General features: G+C 46.2%; 1 protein-coding gene across 2 annotated transcripts in view; it reads left to right on the top strand.

Moving 5' to 3' along the window:
• PODXL (podocalyxin like) overlaps positions 1-19,454 on the top strand; it is a 44,419-nt gene that overhangs the window by 20,635 nt on the left and 4,330 nt on the right. The window contains exons 2-7 of one of the 2 annotated variants that reach the window (XM_070265073.1): positions 12,936-13,709; positions 14,875-15,101; positions 15,439-15,510; positions 17,421-17,568; positions 17,838-17,899; positions 18,170-18,337. In XM_070265073.1, coding sequence (XP_070121174.1) covers positions 12,936-13,709; positions 14,875-15,101; positions 15,439-15,510; positions 17,421-17,568; positions 17,838-17,899; positions 18,170-18,337 — 1,451 coding nt within the window. Of the gene's footprint in view, positions 1-12,932; positions 13,710-14,874; positions 15,102-15,438; positions 15,511-17,420; positions 17,569-17,837; positions 17,900-18,169; positions 18,338-19,454 lie in introns of both variants that reach the window. The other variant, XM_023639700.2, reaches the window with a different exon arrangement.

Below are 19,454 nucleotides of genomic sequence, written 5' to 3'. Positions count from 1 at the left end.
AGGGAGCTCCAAGAGGCAGAGAGGATTTCCCCCCAGAGCCTCCGGAGTGAGCACAGGGCTGCCCACACCTTGATCTCGGGCTCCTGGCCCCTAGACCCACGAGAGAGGACGTTTCTGCTGTAAGCCATTCAGGCTGTGGGAGTTTGTTCTGGCAGCCAGAGGACACTGATACAGCACCGGGGCGTAGAGAGGGTCCAGGCTTCACTCACCACGCCCGGTGCAGGCCTGGGAGAGACCACAGTTGGCAGAGGTGAGGCAGGTCAGCCCCTCTGTGCCCCTCTCCAGGCTCCCAGCCCTGAGCTCTGTCCTCCTTTCCTAGGGGCAGCCCTCTGTCCACAAGCCCCTTGCTGATGCTGTTCACATGAGTCCAGGATCCCCCAGCCTCACAGCCCCTCACCATCACCTGGTTAGGACCTTTTGTGGGGAGGGGGCTGTCTTTCTTAAAGCCACAGGGGACAAGCATTTTTAAGGGTGGGAATGGAACTAATGAGATACCTGGAGCAGAACACCAGAGCAGACAGCCTCCAATAAGAGGAGCCACATTAGGGCAGAGGGAGAACCCAGAAGGGCCTCTCGGTGGAAGGCAGTGAGTGCTCAGCTCAGCAAGAGGGAAGTAGTGGGGAAGGATGACCAGGGGACTTGTAAAGACCCACCTGGAATGAGGGGTGCTGACTTAATGAGTAAAACCAGAGAAGCACAGAGGTAGGGACATAACAAGGGGGGAGCATCAAGTCTTTCAAAATGAGGGAAGGGGAGGAGGAGCGGGGCTGAGTGCAGTGTAAAGAGGGGGCATCTGAGACACTAGCGCTGGGGGAAAGTCCTGGCCAGGCCAGCAGTGGGCCTGGGGGCCCTCTCAGCAACTAGGGCAGCCCCAGGTCCCTTCCTGACCCAGGAGTTTGGGGCCTGCATCTTTCCAAAGCACCCCCATCCTGTCCCACCCCATTGTAATTCCCAGCTATCACCCAGAAGCCTGGCAATAAATGGGCCAATTTGAGATGGGCAGCAGGGTTAGGGGTCAGCTCCTGGAAAGGGAGGCCCAGATCAAGGCCTCTGGAGTGGCTGGTTAAGATAGCTCTGTTGTCACTGCAAAAGCAGACTCACCTGCATTCACAGCGTCATGCTTAGGAAAGTGCCTACGCACCCTCAGGGACCTTAGAAATCCTCTGGCCATTTCACAGATGTGTTTCAAGTGGGCCGAAGACTTGCCCGAGCCCTTGGGGGATCAAAGGCAGAATCAGGACTAGAAGGCTCAGATCCGTGGATCTTCAGTCTGTGGGCTTTCCTTTATCACCCCAATCCAGGAAGACAGCAGCTCATCCTGCCTGGGCTCTGCCCTTTCACTGTCCTCTCTGGGAGCTTTCTGGTTTTATTTCCCTGGAGATAACAGCGGTTGTGGGTGATGAGCTGGGGGTAACAAAGGAAGGAGAAGTGGATGCTGGTGTCCAGGCCTGGAGCCTCCGGCTCCTTGCCTTCCTGCCTCCCTTCCACACGCCCTCTTCCTGGGGCATTCTTTCGAGTTTCCTTTCCTGCTATTAATAGTGACAAGTCAATCCCAGGTCTGTCACTGGCCAGGAACAGGAGGAAGCAGTCCTCACTGAAGGCTGAGAGCAGTGCTCTCCTCGCCCCAGGGCAGAAGACTGAAGGCAGCCCCACTCCCCCCAGAGACAAGCATGTGGGGGAACTGGCACCTCGTCAGTGCGGCCCCTGGCACCGCGCTCATTTCAGCACAGCCGTCCCGACCAGCTCCAGTGTCATCTCCCATTGCTGTTATCTTACTGACCTCTGGTCACTGCCCGTCACTCACACAAGGCCTTCACTCCTTCCTCTCCATCTCATTTTATGTCGTCATTCGCAGTGACCTCAGTGCCCACTTGGATAAACAATTGAATACCCTGGCCTCCTATTTTCTTGATTTTGCTTTTATTGTTCGGTATTATTTTTTAGATTAATTCATATTAATTAGTGTTAATACATGTATTATAACACATAACATATACATAATATATACACAATATATAACCATATATAACATAGAACACACATTTACTGATTTTCAGTGCTGTGTGGTATTCCAGGATTTGAATATACTATAGCTTATTTATCCATACTGCTGTTGACAAACATTTGCTTTTACCTCTATGGGGCTAATATAAAAATCCTGTTAGGGGCATTCTTATGACTGACTGAATCTTGATGCATACGTGTTTGCATCTCCCTAGGGTAAATGCCTAGTGGTACCATCGAAAGTTGCAGATTGAAAGACAGGTGCATGTTTCCTTGTACATGGTCATGCCATAGTATTCTCCGATGTGTTTGTACCAATTCACACCAATCCATGACCAGCATATATTCCTGCTGCCATTGTTATTGTCTGGCTGAGAAAATTTTGTCAATCTGGTGGCTATGAAATAATTCTTATTTGATTTTGCATTTCCCTAATTACTAACATGTTTTCAGATGGTCATGGGCTATTCGTGCTACTTTTTCTGTGAAACACCTGTTTTTCTATTTTTCTGTTGGGTTATTGTTTTCTTAAATATAGAAGTTTTTAAAAGATATATTTTAGATACTAATTTTTTATGACTATATATGTGGCAGGCATCTTCTCCTGATTATTTTCCTTTCCCTTTTTTTTTTTTTTAATTTTATTTTTAAATAGTTTTAGATTTAGGGAAAAGTTAAGAAGACATTGCAGAGTTCCATATCCCTTTCCTTCAGCTCCCCTGATATTAAACCCGCTCATAACCATGGTACATTTATCACACGGTGCAATACTATTAACTAAGCTGCAGACTTTGTTCCTATTTTCCCAGTATTTCCACTAATGGTCTCTTTTTTGTTCCAGAATATGACATTGCATTTAATCATCATATCTGACTATTCTGTTCCCATCCGTGGCAGTTTCTCAGCCTTATTGTTTACAACCATGATGGTTTTTAAGAGTACTAGCCAGATAGTTCATAGAATGTCCTTCGATTTGGGTGTGTCTGATATTTTCTCATGATTAGACTGGGGTTATGTATTTTTAGAAAGAAAACAACAGAGGTGAAGTGCCCTTCTCATCACATCTTATCAGGGGACATGATGACTTATTGCTGGTCATGGGTTATCATTGGGGATGTGAACCTTGATCATTGGTTAAGATGATGTGTCTCCCAGGTTTCTCCACTATAACGTTCCTATTCTTTCCTTTCCATGGTCTGTTAGAAGAGAGTCACTAAAACCAGCCCACTCTCAGATGGGGGTCGGGGAGAATACCTTCCTCCCGGAGGTGGGAAGAGTATCTACAACATTTTTGAATTCTTCTCTAAGGATGATTTCCTCCTTCTCCCCCATTTATTTATATAGTATACATTCAATTGTTTACCGGCATTGACTCATGGATATTTATGTTATTCTTTGACTTCCAATCCAATATTTTTTATTTTGTCTTCAAGTTGTTCTACGTTTGGCCACTGGGAGCTCCTTCAGGTTGGTTCCTATGTATTTTGGACTTGACCACTTTTTGTTTTTTAAACTTCCTTACTTTCTAGCATTACAAGATGTTGCAGGCTCATCTTGCATTTTCTCTATGTCAGCACTAGAAGCAAGCCATTTCTCCAAGGAGCCCTCATTCATTCTTTTGGAGAATGTCTGGGTATACTTGATGCTACTGTCTTGTCACTGCTTCTGGACCCTTTCAGTGGATGGAGCTAGGAAATATGTTTGTGTGCTAACCCATGTATGCACACAAATCTTTATCTGTATGTGTGTGTGTGTGTATATATATATATTATAACATAAGTTCATATTGACATCTCTGTCCCTAATTGCATCACAGGGTTCATTTAACCTCCTCCCCACCAGCCTTGCTTGTTTGTCACTTCTTTCTTCAACAGTGAGAAACCTAGCTCATGTTATTTATCATTTATTTATTTACTTACCAACCCTGGTATAGATGTAGATTTAAAATTGACAACCCATACTCCTGTAAGAAACAAATCTACCACTTAGAGTATACTGTTTATATATAGATCTTTTTGTCTTTAGCTTTACAGTATCCAGGCAAAAAACTATTTTCAGTTGCTTTGGTCATTTTTTTTCCCCCATCCTTCAGTGAGGTTATGTTATATATACATTTGTAATATAGTTAAATTTATTTTCATAGTCTCGATTGCATCCTGGGATTTCCTAAACATCTCAGTTGATTTTTTCCCCTAAATTTGCACTAAGTAAAGTTAATTCTTTGGAGTGTACAATTCTGTGGGTTTCAGCAAATGCAGGAATGTTGTATCCTTCATCCCAGTGCTAGAGATAACAGTTCCATTGTCCTAAAAGTCAGCTCCTCCTCTTCCCCTCAACCCCTGGCAACCACTGGTCTGGATTTGCCTTTTCCGTAATATCATATAAATGGAATCAAACGCTATGTAGTCTTCCAGCTTCTTTCACTTAAAATGTCTTTCCGCTTCGTCCGTCTTACATGAATCAACAGTTCATCCCTTTTTATTGCTGAGTAGTCATTGTATGGAGGACTTTGTTTATCTATCCACTTGTTGAGGGGCATCTTGGTTTTCAGTTTTTGGTGATTATGAATAAAGCTGCTATAAACATTTGCATATAGGTTTTTGTGTGACCACATGTTTTCAGTTCTTTTGGGTAAAAAAGGTAAGAATGGACTTGCTGGGTCAGATGGTAATTATATGCTTAATTTTCAAAGAAACTGCTAAACTCTTTCCCAGAGTGGCAGTGCTATTTGGCATTCCTACTAGCAATGTGTGCAAGTTCCTGTGTAACATTTGGTATTGTCTGTTGTAGCCATTCTAATAGGTGTGTAATGGTATTGCGTTTAGCTTTAATTTGCATTTGCCTAATGACTAACGATGTTGAACATCTTGTCATATGCTTATTTGCCATCTGTATATCTTCTGTGGTGATTTTTCCTTGTAGATTTGTTGCCCATTTAAAAACATTGGGTTATCTTTTTATTGTTGAGTCCCTCCCTCATTGAACTGGCTAGGACTTCTAGGACAGTGTTCGATAGCAGTGATGAGAGAGGGCATCCTTGCTTTCTTCCCCAATTTAAGGGCAAAACATCCAGTCTGTCCCCATTAAGTATGATAGCTGTAGGTTTATTTGGAGATACCATTTATTAGGTTAGGAAAGTTCCCTTCTAGTCCTAGTTTGCTGAGTGTTGTTTTTTTTAAATCATGAGTGAATGATTAATTTTGTCAAATGATTTTTCTGCATATATTTGAGATGATCGTATGGTTTTTCTTATTTCGTTGTTAATATGGTGAATTGCCCTGATTGATTTTCAAATAGTGAACTAGCCATGAGATGAACCTTGCTTGGTCATGATGTATAGTCCTTTTTATATATTGCTGGATTTGATTAATCATTAGGAAATTGCAAATTAAAACCACAATGAGATACCACTTCTTGTCCACTAAAATGGCTATAATGGAAAAAGACAGATGATCAGAATTGTTGGTGAGGACATGTAATATGATGCAGCCAATTCGGAAAACAGTTTGGTAATTCCTCAAAATGCTAAATAGAGTTACCAAATGACCCAGAAATTCCACTCCTAGGTATATACCCAAAAGAAATGAAAACATATGTCCACACAGAAACTTGTACACAAATTTCATAGCAGCATTATCCACAATAGTGAAAAAGTTGAAACAACCAAAATCTTTGTCAACGATGAATGGATTAGCAAAATGTGGTATATCCATACAGTGGAATATCATTCAGCAATAAAAAGAAATAAAGAACTGACACATGCTACAACATGGATGAGCCTTAAAAGCACTATACTAAGTGACAGAAGCCAGTCATGAAAGACCACTCTTTGAATGATTCCGTTTATGTGAAAAGTCCAGAACAGGCAAATCCATAGAGACAGAGATCAGTGGTTGCCTAACGCATACGTGGCTTTTCTTCTGCTGTGTCTTCAGTGTGAGGGTTTGTGTTAATCTGGTTAGGAGTTGGGCTGGGTTTAAAACTTGTTGCACCAAGGCTGCAGATTCCTCAGGAAATACCTCTGTTTGTCTCCCTGCTTGGCTGTAGGTCTTGCCTTTTCGCTGCTCCCTAGAGAGCCTGTCTTTCACAGCTGTATTCCACTTATTTTTACTCCACACTTGCTAGCAGTTGGAGTTAATGGCAGGGCAGAAGGACATTCTCTGGTGCTTTGATTAAACGTCCGTCTTGCCCAGGCCCTGGAACCTGGGGCTGGAGGGTGTGGCCTTCAGTAGTGTTCCTGCCTCTTCTCTAGAAATTATGCTGGATTTAGCCCATAGTCCTGCCCTTCCCCAGGGGCAAAGAGCTTTTTCAGTTTTCCTGTTCCCTTTCCCAGCTGCAGTGGGTTTCCACCACTGTCTTCAGGCTGTAATTTTTGCCTTTCTCCAGCAGTTGAATGCTTTTGTTTCCCAGCAGAAATGGGGAGATGAATCTGGGCAGTGTTTCATGGGTAGCTGTCATTTTCCTTCCCCAGCTGTGGTGGGTTTCCAGCAGCACCCTCAGGCTATAGATTGTGTTGACTTGCACTGAAAAGTAAGGCTTTTTTTCCATAGGGGATACAGGGCTATATGGAGTTTCAGAAGTGACCACTGTTTTCTTCCCCTAGCCAGCCCCATGGGGAACTCTCTCAAGGTTCTCCTCAGTCTTCCTCATGAGTCCCTGGTGGGGTTCCTGGGGGGAAAATCCTGCACAAGGGTGCGAACCTTTCGATATCTGTGGCTCCCAGGGCTTCACGTTCACACTAGCCCGTACTCAGCCTTTAGCGATCATTAAAAATGTTGGGGTTAATCTTCTTACTGAACGCTGTCCCGGGGAAACAAATGCTGGGGTCCACTTTCTCCCCGCGCTTCTCTGTCTCCAGTTTCCAGGAAGGTTTTGCCCTGGCCTCGGTCTCCCATGGGTTCAAGCAAAGTCATTAATTTTTCATTTCTCCAGTTTTCCTCTTGTTGTAAGGGTAGGAGCGATGTTCTTTCCAGTTCTCTATTCTCATTAGCTGAAATGGAAGCCGTGTGGTTTCTTTTGATGAACATAGATTCTTCATTTTGATGAAGCCAAATTATTAATCCTTTTCTTTGGTTTGTACTTTTCATGTCTTGCTGATTGACAATTGCATATGAACTAATTCTTTTTACAGACACACACATTAAGGCAGAACAGACTATGCTATAAACAAAGTTCATGGAAGGCTAGAATTATTTGATCCTCAAATTCAGGCTTGGAGTTTGTTTATGAGAAAAGTATTAACTATCAATTCAGTTTCTTTATGAGCATAGGACAAATCATTGTTTCTGTTTTTTCTGGAGTCACTCTGGTAAGTTGTATTCTTAGGAACCTGTCCGTCTCATCTGCTTCAAACTTATCAGCATTTGCTCATCATGGCCTCTACTATAAATATCTGTTATTATTTTTATACCCCATATTTTGTATTTATGTCTTCTGGGTTATTTTCTCTTTGATCAACCTCACCAAAGGCTTTACTGTTTTATTAGCCTTTGTAAAAAATCAATTTTTGAATTTGTTGACATTTGCTATTGTCTTTGGTTTCTGTTTCATTGATTTCTGCTTTTATCTTTATTATTTCATTCCTCCTATTTTTCTTTGGGTTTATTTTACAGCTTTCCATGATCAGATTGAAGAGTATATACAGGAGCAGACCTGAGCAAGTCCTCAAGAAACATGCGTGTAATTGCAGTGTGGCTCACACCCACAGTGTGCCTGTTCCTGCCACACTGTCACCTTTCCCTTAACTTGTACCTGAAGGTCTCAGAGAGAATTAGTTCCCTGTGGTTAGTTGTCTGAGGAGTGAAAAAGCCCAGTTTGTTTATGTATGATTTGGGGTAGTATGCTGGAGCCAACCAAGAGTGGACTGCTGTGGGATAATGGCCGAATTTAGGGGAGACCCTGAAGGATAGAGCGGAAAGAAAGTTCTTCAAATGGGTGGGGCTTTTTATTTATTTATTTATTTCGCTGAGGAAGATTTACCCTGAGCTAACATCCGTTGCCAGTCTTTTTCTACTTTGTATGTGGAGGATGCCTCCACAGCATGGCTGATGGGTGGAGCAGGTCTGCACCTGTGAATCCAAATCTGCGAACCCCGGGCCCCAAAGTGGAGCATGTGGAACTCCAATCACTTGGCCACGAGCAGCCGCTGGGTAGGACTTTTAATAGTACATTTCATGGTCTTTTATTTATTTATTTATTTGCTGAGGAAGATTCACCCTGCGCTAACATCTGTTGCCAATCTTGCCCTTTTTCTTTTTGCTTGCGGAAGATTAGTCCTGGGCTAACATCTGTGCCAGTCTTCCTCCATTTTGTATGTGGGTTGCCACCACAGCATGGCTGACAAGCAGTGTAGGTCCACGCCCAGGATCCAAACAGGTGAACCCAGGTTGCCGAAACAGAGCACACCGAACTTAACCACTAGCCCATGTGGCCGGCCCCATCATTTATTTTTTTGAAGATGAGCTACACTGAAGTGAGGATCTGACCAGATTCATAAGTAGTAGCTAAGGACTTTAGGAACTTAGAACAGGAATGGAGAATCAGTGCAAGGAAGTTTATGGAAGAGGCAAGTGGATGGACTTCTTGGGGTAGGTCTGGAGTGTAAGGATCTTTTTCTCACTCTTGATAATCAGATGGACAAGGTGACCCATTGTGCCTATCCCTTTCTTTCTTTGTTCATCTAATGATTGCTCTATGAGCTAATGAACAAGTGGCCATGGTACAGGGAGGCAGTTAAAACAGGCACATGCTGGATCTGAATGTGTTTTCTCAGCTGCCGTATTCAGTCAGCAACACTATTCATGGACTTATAGAATGCCTTATTCACCATCATGATACTCCACAGAGCACAGGGCTTCACCAGGGAACTCAGTTGAAGGCAAAACAAGGAGAGCGCGAACCTCATAAGATGTACTCATCTTATTGCGAATCCTCCATGCTGCTACCGAATAAAGCAGGCAGGAACACGGATGGAAGCCAGGAGATTCCCTGTGCTGCCTCCTGGTGCTCTTATGTCCCGTCATAAAAGTAAATGGAAAGACCTGTTATTGACAGCATCCCTAAAGACTCAGCTCTCTCAGAAATGAAATCCTGTCTCCAGTGCTAATGGTGTTGGTGGTGCAAACTGAAGCAACCTGTGCTCAGTAGTGGTAGAAGTGATGTCTTCACCAGACAAGTTCAGGAGAAGAGTTCTGGGCACTGTTTCTGACTTAAGCCTGATTCTTTAGCCATTTCTAGTGATTTTATTAGCTAATGGATTATCTTTTTAATAAATTCACTATCTGCTTAAAGCACACAGAGTTGGTTTCTAATATTTGAAACTAAGAACCCTGGTTTTTAAAGTAGAGTAAGCAGGGGTGGGGAGCAAATTAGAAGGTTGAATTGTATCATCCCCAAAAGATGTGTTCAAGTCCTAATCCCCAGGACCTGGTGTCTGTGAATGTGACCTTATTTGGAAATGGGGTCTTTGCAGATGTAATCAAGTTAGATGAGGTCATACTGGATCAGGGTGGGCCTTAAATCCAATGACTGGTGGAGCCAGAGATTGGACTGATATGAGTGTAAACCAAGAAAAACTGAAGATTGCTAGGAAGAAGCAGGAAAAGGTTCTCCCCTCGTGCCTTCAGAGGGAGCATGGCCCCGCTGATTCAGATTTCCGGCCTCCAGGAGATGAGGGAACACGTTTATGTCGTTTTAAGCCACCCAGTTGTGGTCATCTGTCACAGCGGCCTTGGGAACGTAATACACCCTCAACTCAAGGTACTCTGAGTCCGTGAAAGCTTCAGTTCTGGGAACTGGATGAGTGGCTGGCTGTGTTCTCTGCTGGAGTGACTGCACACAGGTCTCAGTTCGCTGGGCCTACAGGTAGGACGTCAGTGGGCTGCTCATTCATTTTGATCTTAAAGAACACGTGATTATTAGCTGCTGTCCCAAATCCCCTTCGTTAGACTATTCTGATTACCATGCTGGTCTTGCTGCCCATTATGGTATCATACCCACCTTTTCCCCTGGAAATGAAATTCTGCTCTTGCCTCTACCACCCAACGAACGTGGTGTCCGTCCGCACTGAATCAGCTGCATCTCCTACCAGCATACCTGGCTGATGAAGAGCAGCCGCAACAGTCCTTAGAATATGCTATTACTCCCTCAATAATATTCCAAAGATAGTGAAATCCTAGACACCATCAATGATAAGATGCCCTATTATTTTATAAACCACTCAGGGGAAAAACACAGTCAAAGTGTGACCTACAGTAATTTATAATACATCCTCATTTCAGAGACATAAAAGATGTGCATATTAGAACTCATGAAATATAGTATTTCTCAAAGCCTTGGCAAAGAGTGTCATTTGAGGTCTCTTAAGGAACAAAGAGTGTGAATGAGCAGATCATATATGACAAGCCACTCGAACACTTTAGCTCTCTAAGAATTTGGATTTCTTCTTATTCGTTATTCCAGGGAATTTCTGGTGACTTAACTTTTATTTCATGTGGACTGCCATTGGGTCCAGGTTTCCGTCAACCAACTAAGCAAATAACTAGAACTATTTCTAGCTGCTTGAGTCAGCATATTGAATCCAAAATCTCTGGTATGCATACCCATATAGATAAATTCAGCCTGCTGTCCAATTATGGGTATCCCTGCTTGGTCTAGCACCCTCCTAGAACCATACAGATTTGCTCGAGTTTTCGCAGATGTTCTCTAGTGTGTAAGCCTTCTCCTGGGTCAGACTCTGTATCGTCTTTCTGGAGCACACTGGAGTCTGTTGTTATAGGTTGGGGAAAATGAAGAGCGGTGGAGATGTTGAGGAGATATGGTTTCTTGTCAGTGAGCTCAGGTGAGGTTATTAAGAGTTTTCAAGCAGGGTGGGAACTGCCCCAGAGAGGAGGACAGTGGTTGAGTGTACTGGCAAGTGAGTGCCATTGCAGATTGAGTCTTATGGGTACTCTGCTTCACCTGCCTCCCCTCATATGTCACCGTTCCAATTCTCAAGGTCCTCTTTTCACATAAGAGACCTGGTAAGGTTATGAATTCAACTAACGCTGCAACTTGGCAACTCATGGGATCAAACTTTTAAGTTTGTTTTTTGGTCTTCCCAGCTCTCCAGCTGCAAGCCGTGAGAGATTTCTTTACTGTAGCCTCAGAAGACCTCTGGTTTTCAGTCTGTGCTTTGATAGGAGGATTTAGGAATCCAAATTTGTTATTCTCTTTCTTTAAGCCAGTAGTTTTCACTGGTAGTGATTTTTGTCCCCCCCCCCCCAGGGGACATTTGGCAATATCTGGAGAAATTTTTGGTTGTCACCGCTGGGGAGGGATTTGTCCGTGTGTTACTAGCATCTAGTGGATAGAGACCAGGGATGTTGTTCAACGTTCTATAACGCATAAGACAACTTCCCCTAAGGAAGAAGTTTCCAGCCCCAAAGTCAATAGTTCTGGGGTTGAGAAACCCTGTTTTAAGCTATTCGCCATCGTGGGAAGTAGCCATCGCCCTCCACATCACTTCATTCCTCAAATATGCTGATATTCCCCTCAGCAATCTCATATCTTTTGCCAAAAAGATACTATGATATAATCAGTTAGTTACTGTCGCTTTACCTGTAAGGCCCTGAGTTTTCTGAGCCCTGTTTCCTCCTGGCTCACTCACTAAACTCCGTTCACACTTGTCTTTTCTGAGCTGTCTTCTCTACTTTGGGGCCTTCCCAGGTTCTATCCTTCCGCCTGGTACACTTTTCCTCCCATTCTTCACACAGCTTTCTCCTTCCTATCCTTCAAGTCTTAGCTTAATAGTCACCTCTGAGATGCCTTTCTTGAGCTCTCTATCTAAACGGCCCCGGCCCGGTGGCATAGCAGTTAAATTCGCATGCTCTGCTTTGGGAGCCCGGGGATCGCTGGTTCAGATCCCGGGCATGGACCTGCGTACCGCCTGTGAAGCCATGCTGTGGCAGGCATCCCACATATAAAGTAGAGGAAAATGGGCATGGATGTTAGCTCAGGGCCAGTCTTCTTCAGCAAAAAGAGGAGGACTGGCAGCAGATGTTAGCTCAGGGCTAATCTTCCTCAAAAGAAAAGAAAAACCTGCTCCCCCCCCCCCATTCTCTGTATCATTTCCTTGTTCATTTTCTCCATATAGTCACAAGAATTTGATGTTTCATTGTTCTGTCTACTTGTTTAATCTCTGTCTCACCCGCTGGAATGTAAGCTCCCTGAGGGTGAGGATTATGTTTTATTCACCATTGTATCCTAGGTCCTGACCTGTCACTTAAAGTTTCCCTCAGTAAATAATTTGTTAAACAAATGAATAAAAGGCCTTCCTCTCTGTCTCTCTGACAAGGTTAAACTACTGTGATAAACATAGTCAGAGCTTTCTGTGCTTTTCTGCCTTCACCTGTCTCACGATTGTATTTAATAGTAATTTGTGTAATGCCACTTTGTTGTCAGTTTCTCCTTCTGGATTATACTTCCATGAGAACAGAGGCATGACTCTCTTGCCACCCTCAGAACAGGGCAATTCACTAAGGATGCATCTGTTGAGTCTTCTGTGGGATCCCGTGCCTGGGAGCTGGGGAGAAGGAGGCAGAGATGGTCTTTGCTGCCTGGTTCTATGGTGGCGTATGGAAAAAGTGAAGGGCGTGTGCAGGGGCTGGATGGGGCGGGCTGGGTGCTCGCTGCAGGCTCCCCATGCAGCAGCATCAGCTGGTCCTTCTCTTCAGCACGATGTCCCTTGACTTCCTCTGCTTCATACTCAGTGTCCCTCTTAGAGAGGTTTCTTAACCCTCAAGAAACCTGGGCACATCAAGGACGCAGAACTTCAGCCAAGGCAAATGGCAGGGAGGGGAGCAAGGCCCCTGGATCCTGGAGGAGAGTTGGTGGAGAGGAAAACATCCAGCTAATAACCTAATTTGATTCTGTGTTGTCTTTGTAAACAGCAGGCCAGTCCACTACTAAAACAACTAGCACAACAACTACAGTCTCAGACAAGTCAAACCCAACTTCACCATCCAGCAGTAAAGGGGAGGTTTCAACCACAGTCAAACAAAGCACAGCTCCAGCATCCACTGTCATAACGGTGACTACAGCCACAGGCAAACAAAGCACAGCTACAGCATCCACTGCCATAAAGGTGACTACAGCCACAGGCAAACAAAGCACAGCTGCAACATCCACTGATACAAAGGTGTCTGTAGCTGGGGTCAGTGGAAGCACATCGACAGCATCCAGCAGCCCCACGGTGACTCCCTCCCAAGCCCAGCAGAGCACAACTGTAGCAGCTAGTGCCACAGAAGGGATACCAGCCACAGACAGCTCGACTACAACTACTCGTGGCCAGAAGGATGACAAGACCACACTTGGACCAACCACTACCCCAGAAAAGCCGAAAACTACAAGCAGACAGGATGAAACTAAAGATAAAACTGGAGCTGGAACCCAAAGCAACCACAGAAGTGCCACAGACAACCTGACCACCAAGGGAGGAAGTCAGACGACGACTCCATCTCCCAATCAGGTTACCACCTCACACACCACTCCTGCCCTTCCTGCCTTGACCGCCCCAACAAGCACTCACCAACCGACTACGGGCTCTGTTGCTTCGAAGCTCCCAGGGAACTCTTCCGAGGGACCAGACAAAACTACTGTAGCTTCAAATAGTGCAGGCACGATGGAAAGTCCCTCCTCCACATTTCAGGGGCTAATGACCACACAAAGTAAGTAATAAACTTTTAAATGTTTATATTCTATACAGTTGCCCAGCTGGAAGATGGAGAGTCACGAGGGTTAAATATTGTGAATACAGTCCGCCTTCATTCAGCCCCCCATCTCCCATTTCACTGATGAGCAGAGGCCAACAGTGCTGTGCATTCTGATGAGCTCGGTGTTTGGCCTCCCAGTCGAGCACATAAACAAGCCAACAGTCTATCAACGGGTAAGACTTTGGTAGTTGCCATGGTATTAGAAGTACTCCAGAACAGTGTTTCTTAAACATGTTTGATGGCAGTCTACAATAAGGAATACATTTTAGTTTTATACCATGATCCAGGACACATACATATAGTCTACATGCACACACATAAGTGATACAGAAGTTTCACTAACCTGGGCTTATCTTTATAATATGTGATACACCTTGATATTTTCTATTCCATTCTGTTTCCTTTTTTTTCTTTTTTAAGTGCTGGTCTTAACCGAGTAAATTAATTTCAGAACTCACTGGTGGATCATGAGCCTTGAGATCATGACCCATGTCAGATGTATTAAGTTGGGATTTCTGGGTGTGAACCTGGGAATCTGCATTTTCAGGAACTCCCCAGGTAGTGTGGATGCAGCCTGAAGTTAACAGACTGTGGCACCAGAAGAGAGTGATTGCATCCTGCCATAAGAGCAAAGGCTCTGAGTTGGATAAACCTGGATTCCAATCCCTGCTCTGCCACTTGTTAGCATGTGACCCTGGGCAAATCGTCAAGCCCCCGCTGAGCCTAATTTTCTTGTTTATAAAATAGGGATAATTAGGGTACCTTCCTCATAGGGTTGTTGTGAGAATTAAATAAGGAAGTGCCTCTGAAGCACTTATTACAGTCCCTCGCATGAAGTAAGTGCTCAATTAATGTTAGCTGTTGCTGCTGACATCATTGTCATTGTTCCTTTTTTTATCAGGTTCTTACACTGGCTCATCCAGTCTGACCCATCCTGTAATATGGTACAGGAATTGACTTCATCTGTTTGCCTCCTCCTCATAGCCTGCTTCCTCCAGCTGGTAGTCTAGGTGGAGGATAAGACCAAAGCAACTCAGGAAACTCTGGACGAGAAAGGCTATCCTTTTTTCTTAGCAGTACCACTCGTCTTTTCTCATAACCTTTGTTTTCCCAATTACAGCACCATTATCAGATCAGCAGACCTCCAGCAAGATGCCAGCCACCACTGGGACCGAGTCTCCCCCCATCACTGGGACCTCTGCACCTGGGGCTCTGCAGCCTGCACACCCTTCACCGGGATCCGTGGCCACGTCTCCTGTCACGGGACGCACAAGCTCCAGCAGTCAGATGGATTCAACGGCCTCCCAAGGCTCCCCAAGCCATTCTTGGAACTCTTGGAATAACACGGTAATCCCAGCAGAGGTGGGCAGATAAGAGAGCCCAGACTCGGACAGAAGGGGCTCCAAGAAGAGCATTTCTACTCTTGCCTCCAGCCCAGGGCACCTGGCTGGGGCTGTGAGCAGCACTCATCCATTTGCGCCACTCTCCCTGTCCTTCCAGATTCAAGCTTAGATAGCTGGACAGCCCATAACACCGCTGGCTCTGACACCCTGGCCAGTCACACCCCCAGCTTGCCTTGAGCTCCTTCCTTTGTGTCACCCACTCGGGGTGGGGGGAAGGGAGGAGTCAAAGATGAGATCCTGGCAGGCTCAGCCTGAACTTTAATCCCAGTGGCTTCTTCCAGGTAACCTGTGAACCTCCCCAAAAGCTGAATAACACGATGCTCATCCTGAACTTGACGAAAACCAACTTGTGTGTGAGTATCTCCTCAGCCGAGCCCCACCCTCATCTACACCCCCAAAATGTCGTTTAGCAGTGGAGTTTAGGAAGGTAGAAGGGAATGAAATGTTCCATCTAAAAGGGACTGAGAGCTATTTCCTGCCCCTATTTTTTCCCCATTAGGAAGTGGCCCTTTCCCACCTTAGAAGGGACAGACCCCATCTGTGTTCCTGTTTGCCTCGAGCCCAGGGTACGACTTGGTTAAGTCCATCTCTGGGCTTCAGAGGCGTCGATTGAAAATGAGGCTTAATCTGCCTAAGTCTCCTCGTTCTGATAGTCTGTGGTTTTATATTTCCTGGTCCACATATTATCTGATGGCCTCCCTGTCACCTGAGGAGTCGGCTCCTGAGCATCAGGGAGCCATTGCCAACAGCTGTTCTTCTACTCAGGGTGGTGTGTGTGTGTGTGTGTGTGTGTGTGTGTGTGTGTGTGTGTGTACTGGGGTGGGGGTGTCAGCACGTGTGTGAGAGTACATTTGCATGAAAGAGAGTGTAGCAGTGTGTGCCCCCCCCCCCCCCCCATGCCTTCAGATGGCCAGTCTCCCAAGGATTAAGGGCTGTTAGTCTGGGGATGTCAGCAGGGCGCTTACTCGGTAAGTAGCTGAGAGCAGGTCATGGGTGGCTCACTGCTGCCGTCTCCTGGTCAGTGCCTGTTTTCGCAAACACCCCTAGGAACTAGAACAGAATGTGGTTTCCAAAGGATGGAGAACTTGGGTTTACAACACTTTGATGCTGCTTGTATTTTCTGCACTTGTTTTCTTTTGGGTGTCTATTTTGCTGGAATTTTCCAAGGGAGCTTTATAAAAGCATACACTTGGACTGAAGTTTTAAAGGGGAGCGTGTCCCCTTGGGGTCAAGCTTCTTGGACAGGGCAAGAATCACGTCGGTGCTTGCCCAGCCTTTCCTCAGGCCTTCTTTTTGGCTAAAACTTAGCAGGTTGTGAGAAGCGTTTTTTTCCTTTGCTATGAAAGGAAAGCCCTGGATCCCTACCTGGTGTCAGGCTGGGGAATTAGGAAGCCTAAGGAAATCCCAGATAGAAAGCCCAGGGATGGTGTGTGGGAATCTAGAGGTAAGCCACACCACAAATCCTTTTCTTTGTCTCAGTCCCTTATTCCAAAATCAGGTTAGAGAAACACCAGCTCGGGGTGCCTCCAGATGACACGGCAGGAGTGGGTCAAAGCTGCCCATGCTTTGCTTGCTCACCCTCAGCCCTAAGGCCATGCTAGCCATGCTCTTTCTGCTTAGAAATGTAGAGGATTCCCCTCCAAGATGTGCCCACGTGCATCTTCAAGATACTCCCACGTTCCCCTGTTCAGTGATGGCCTCGCCTTTCTCCCTGTCAGCCTGTTTATGGGTTCATAGAGTCTCAGCCTAGGGGAGGGGCACACGTGTTTCAACTTCGAGCTGAGAGCTGGGGCCTCCCTTCCTGAGGTCCTTGAACTGGGCGTCAAGGACTGGCAAATGGCAGGTTCAGAGAGAACTGGAGTCTTCCCCATTGGCAGTGGGTGGGGCTGCTGAGCGGTGCTTCCTCTTCCCCTTCTAGGGAGAGAGGTGCTAAAGGGCATTAAGTTGTGGTCCTTTAAGAGCTTTGAGGGAGATGGGGACACTAGGGTGAAAGCTACTGTTCACCCATAGACAAGATGAGCAGGGGAAGGGGATTAGGGGAAGGGGGTCACATGAGGCAGAGAGGGCAGGGACTGGCCTTGGAGAACAGCACGTAACTCGTGACTTCTGGCAGGCCTGGGAATGGCACCGGTCAAGGCTGGAGAGGGGAATAGGTTCAAGCCAGGCAACAGCATTCTCCTGACCTTAGCTCCTGAGGACAGCTCCACAAGTCTAGGCTCCTGTTATGATCCCTGAGGAATCACCTGTGCTCTCCTCACAACAGGAGCAGAGCTCTCCGGATGACAAACTCATCACAATTCTGTGTCAAGCAGCAAAAGCCACCTACAACTCAGCTCGAGATCAGTGCCATGTACAGCTCATACCAATTCAAGAAATGCAGGCAGTGGCAATCAAGGAAATCACTATACAGAGTGAGTTGAGGGCAAGGAGGGCTGAGGCCTGTGTGGGGTGGGAATGGGGCAGGAGGTGACGGTTCAGGAGCCACAAGGATGGGTCAGGGCTGGTGCTCCCTCAGTTCCCTAAGAATTATTAAGCCACTCCCCATCCCAGGGCCACCCGAGAGAAACATACTCAGTAGACTGAGATATGGGATATCCTCCTCTTGGGGCCCAGTCTCCACCTCCTACCATAGCACTCTGAGCCAGCCCACTGAAGCAGCCTCTGTCCTCCTCTCCCACAGCAATCCTCCCTCCCAGCGACGTGTATGAACTTCTGAAGGGCAAATGGGATGACCTAAAAGAGGTAAGTGGGCTCCTCCCATGTGTTGGGACAGATTGGGGCAGGAGCCTGTCCCGCTGCAGTCCACAGTTACTTTGCTCCACAGTGTCTCTCTCATTAGGAACCTCTAGTTTGCAAGCATCTAGAAGATAGGAGGATAAGAGAGGGCACAGTAGGGTGGTGGAGCAGGCCCCATCAAACCCCAAGCAGAAGAGTTCCTAAATGAATGGGAGTTCAGAGAGAGGGTGACCCAGAACCTGTTTCCTGCCACAAAACTGTCTCCCTCCTGGCCAGGCGGGAGTCAGTGGCATGAAGCTGGGCCATCAAGGACCACCAGAAGAGACTGAGGACCGGTTCAGCATGCCCCTGATCATCACTATTGTCTGCATGGCATCTTTCCTGCTCCTCGTCGCAGCCCTCTATGGTTGTTGCCACCAGCGTCTTGCCCAGAGGAAGGACCAGGTGAGGACCTCACTCCCCTGGCCAGGGAAGCAGTCTAATTCACCAGGCGACTTCCACCCCATTATTCCCCGATTAGAAGAAAGTGAGTGGGCCATGGACCCTTTCTGACAGGAAATGGAAACTTCCATGGCAAATGAAAGAGGCAACATGGCGGAGAGGAAGGACATGGGCTTTGGAGTCAGAAAGACTTGGTTTAAGCCTTAGATGTGCCTTGTGTTATCGGTGACTTTGTGCAAGTCATCTCCTCCCTGAGCTTCAGGTTTCTCATCTGCATAGTGGGGAGGATATCCACCTTCAGAGCTGCTCTGAGGATTCATTGATACAAATGGGCCCAGGCGTGCCTGTTAACCAGAAGTTCTTTCACCCACCTTCCTAGAATTCCCAACAGCTCTAAAAAAATCCCCATGCCTGGCTTCCTCACACACCAGCTGAAACAGAATCTCTGGATCAGTATGTCTGTGAAAAGCTTCCCAGGTGACACTACTGTGCAGGCCAGGTTGTCTCAGATAAAGACGGAGAGGAAGCACTGTCTCCACATGGCTCCTGTCTGCAAGAGAGATGGCTACACGCAGTACAGAGATGCTGTGCCCGTCTTGCTCAGGCTTAGAGAGGTCACCAGCCTGATGAAAGTAATTTTCACACAATCCTTCCCAGTTCATTACAGTGGGGTGAGGCAGGGCCCAGGGAGTAAGGTTTGGGAGGAAGGAATGGAGGAAAGAGATGGGAGGAATCTGGAAAACAAAGTCCATTGCCACTGACTTCACAGATTTGCCACTGGGGCGAAGGTGAGGTGAGCTGGGAATTTTAGCCTGCTGGGCCCTGAGGCAGCCCGGTAGCCAGGATAGCCTCCAGGAGCACTTATTACTCATGTTAGCCAAACTGGGGTCCCTGGATTGTAGGGATACCTGTGTTATATTAAGGCTATATTAAGGCTAATAGCCCTCAAAAATTACCCTTTTGGGGCCACTTGGTGGCATAGTGTTTAAGTTCGCGTGTTCTGCTTCACTGGGCCAGGGTTCGCAGGCTCGGATCCTGGGTGTGGACCTGGCGCTGCTTGTCAAGCCATGCTGTGGTGGCTTCCCACATAGAATGGAGGAAGACTGGCACAGATGTTGGC

Source organism: Equus caballus, chromosome 4 (genome assembly GCF_041296265.1).
Source record: "Equus caballus isolate H_3958 breed thoroughbred chromosome 4, TB-T2T, whole genome shotgun sequence".
Classification (NCBI taxonomy): domain Eukaryota; kingdom Metazoa; phylum Chordata; class Mammalia; order Perissodactyla; family Equidae; genus Equus; species Equus caballus.
Note: the sequence above shows the minus strand (reverse complement) of the source record. Positions and strands in the feature narration are given on the sequence as shown.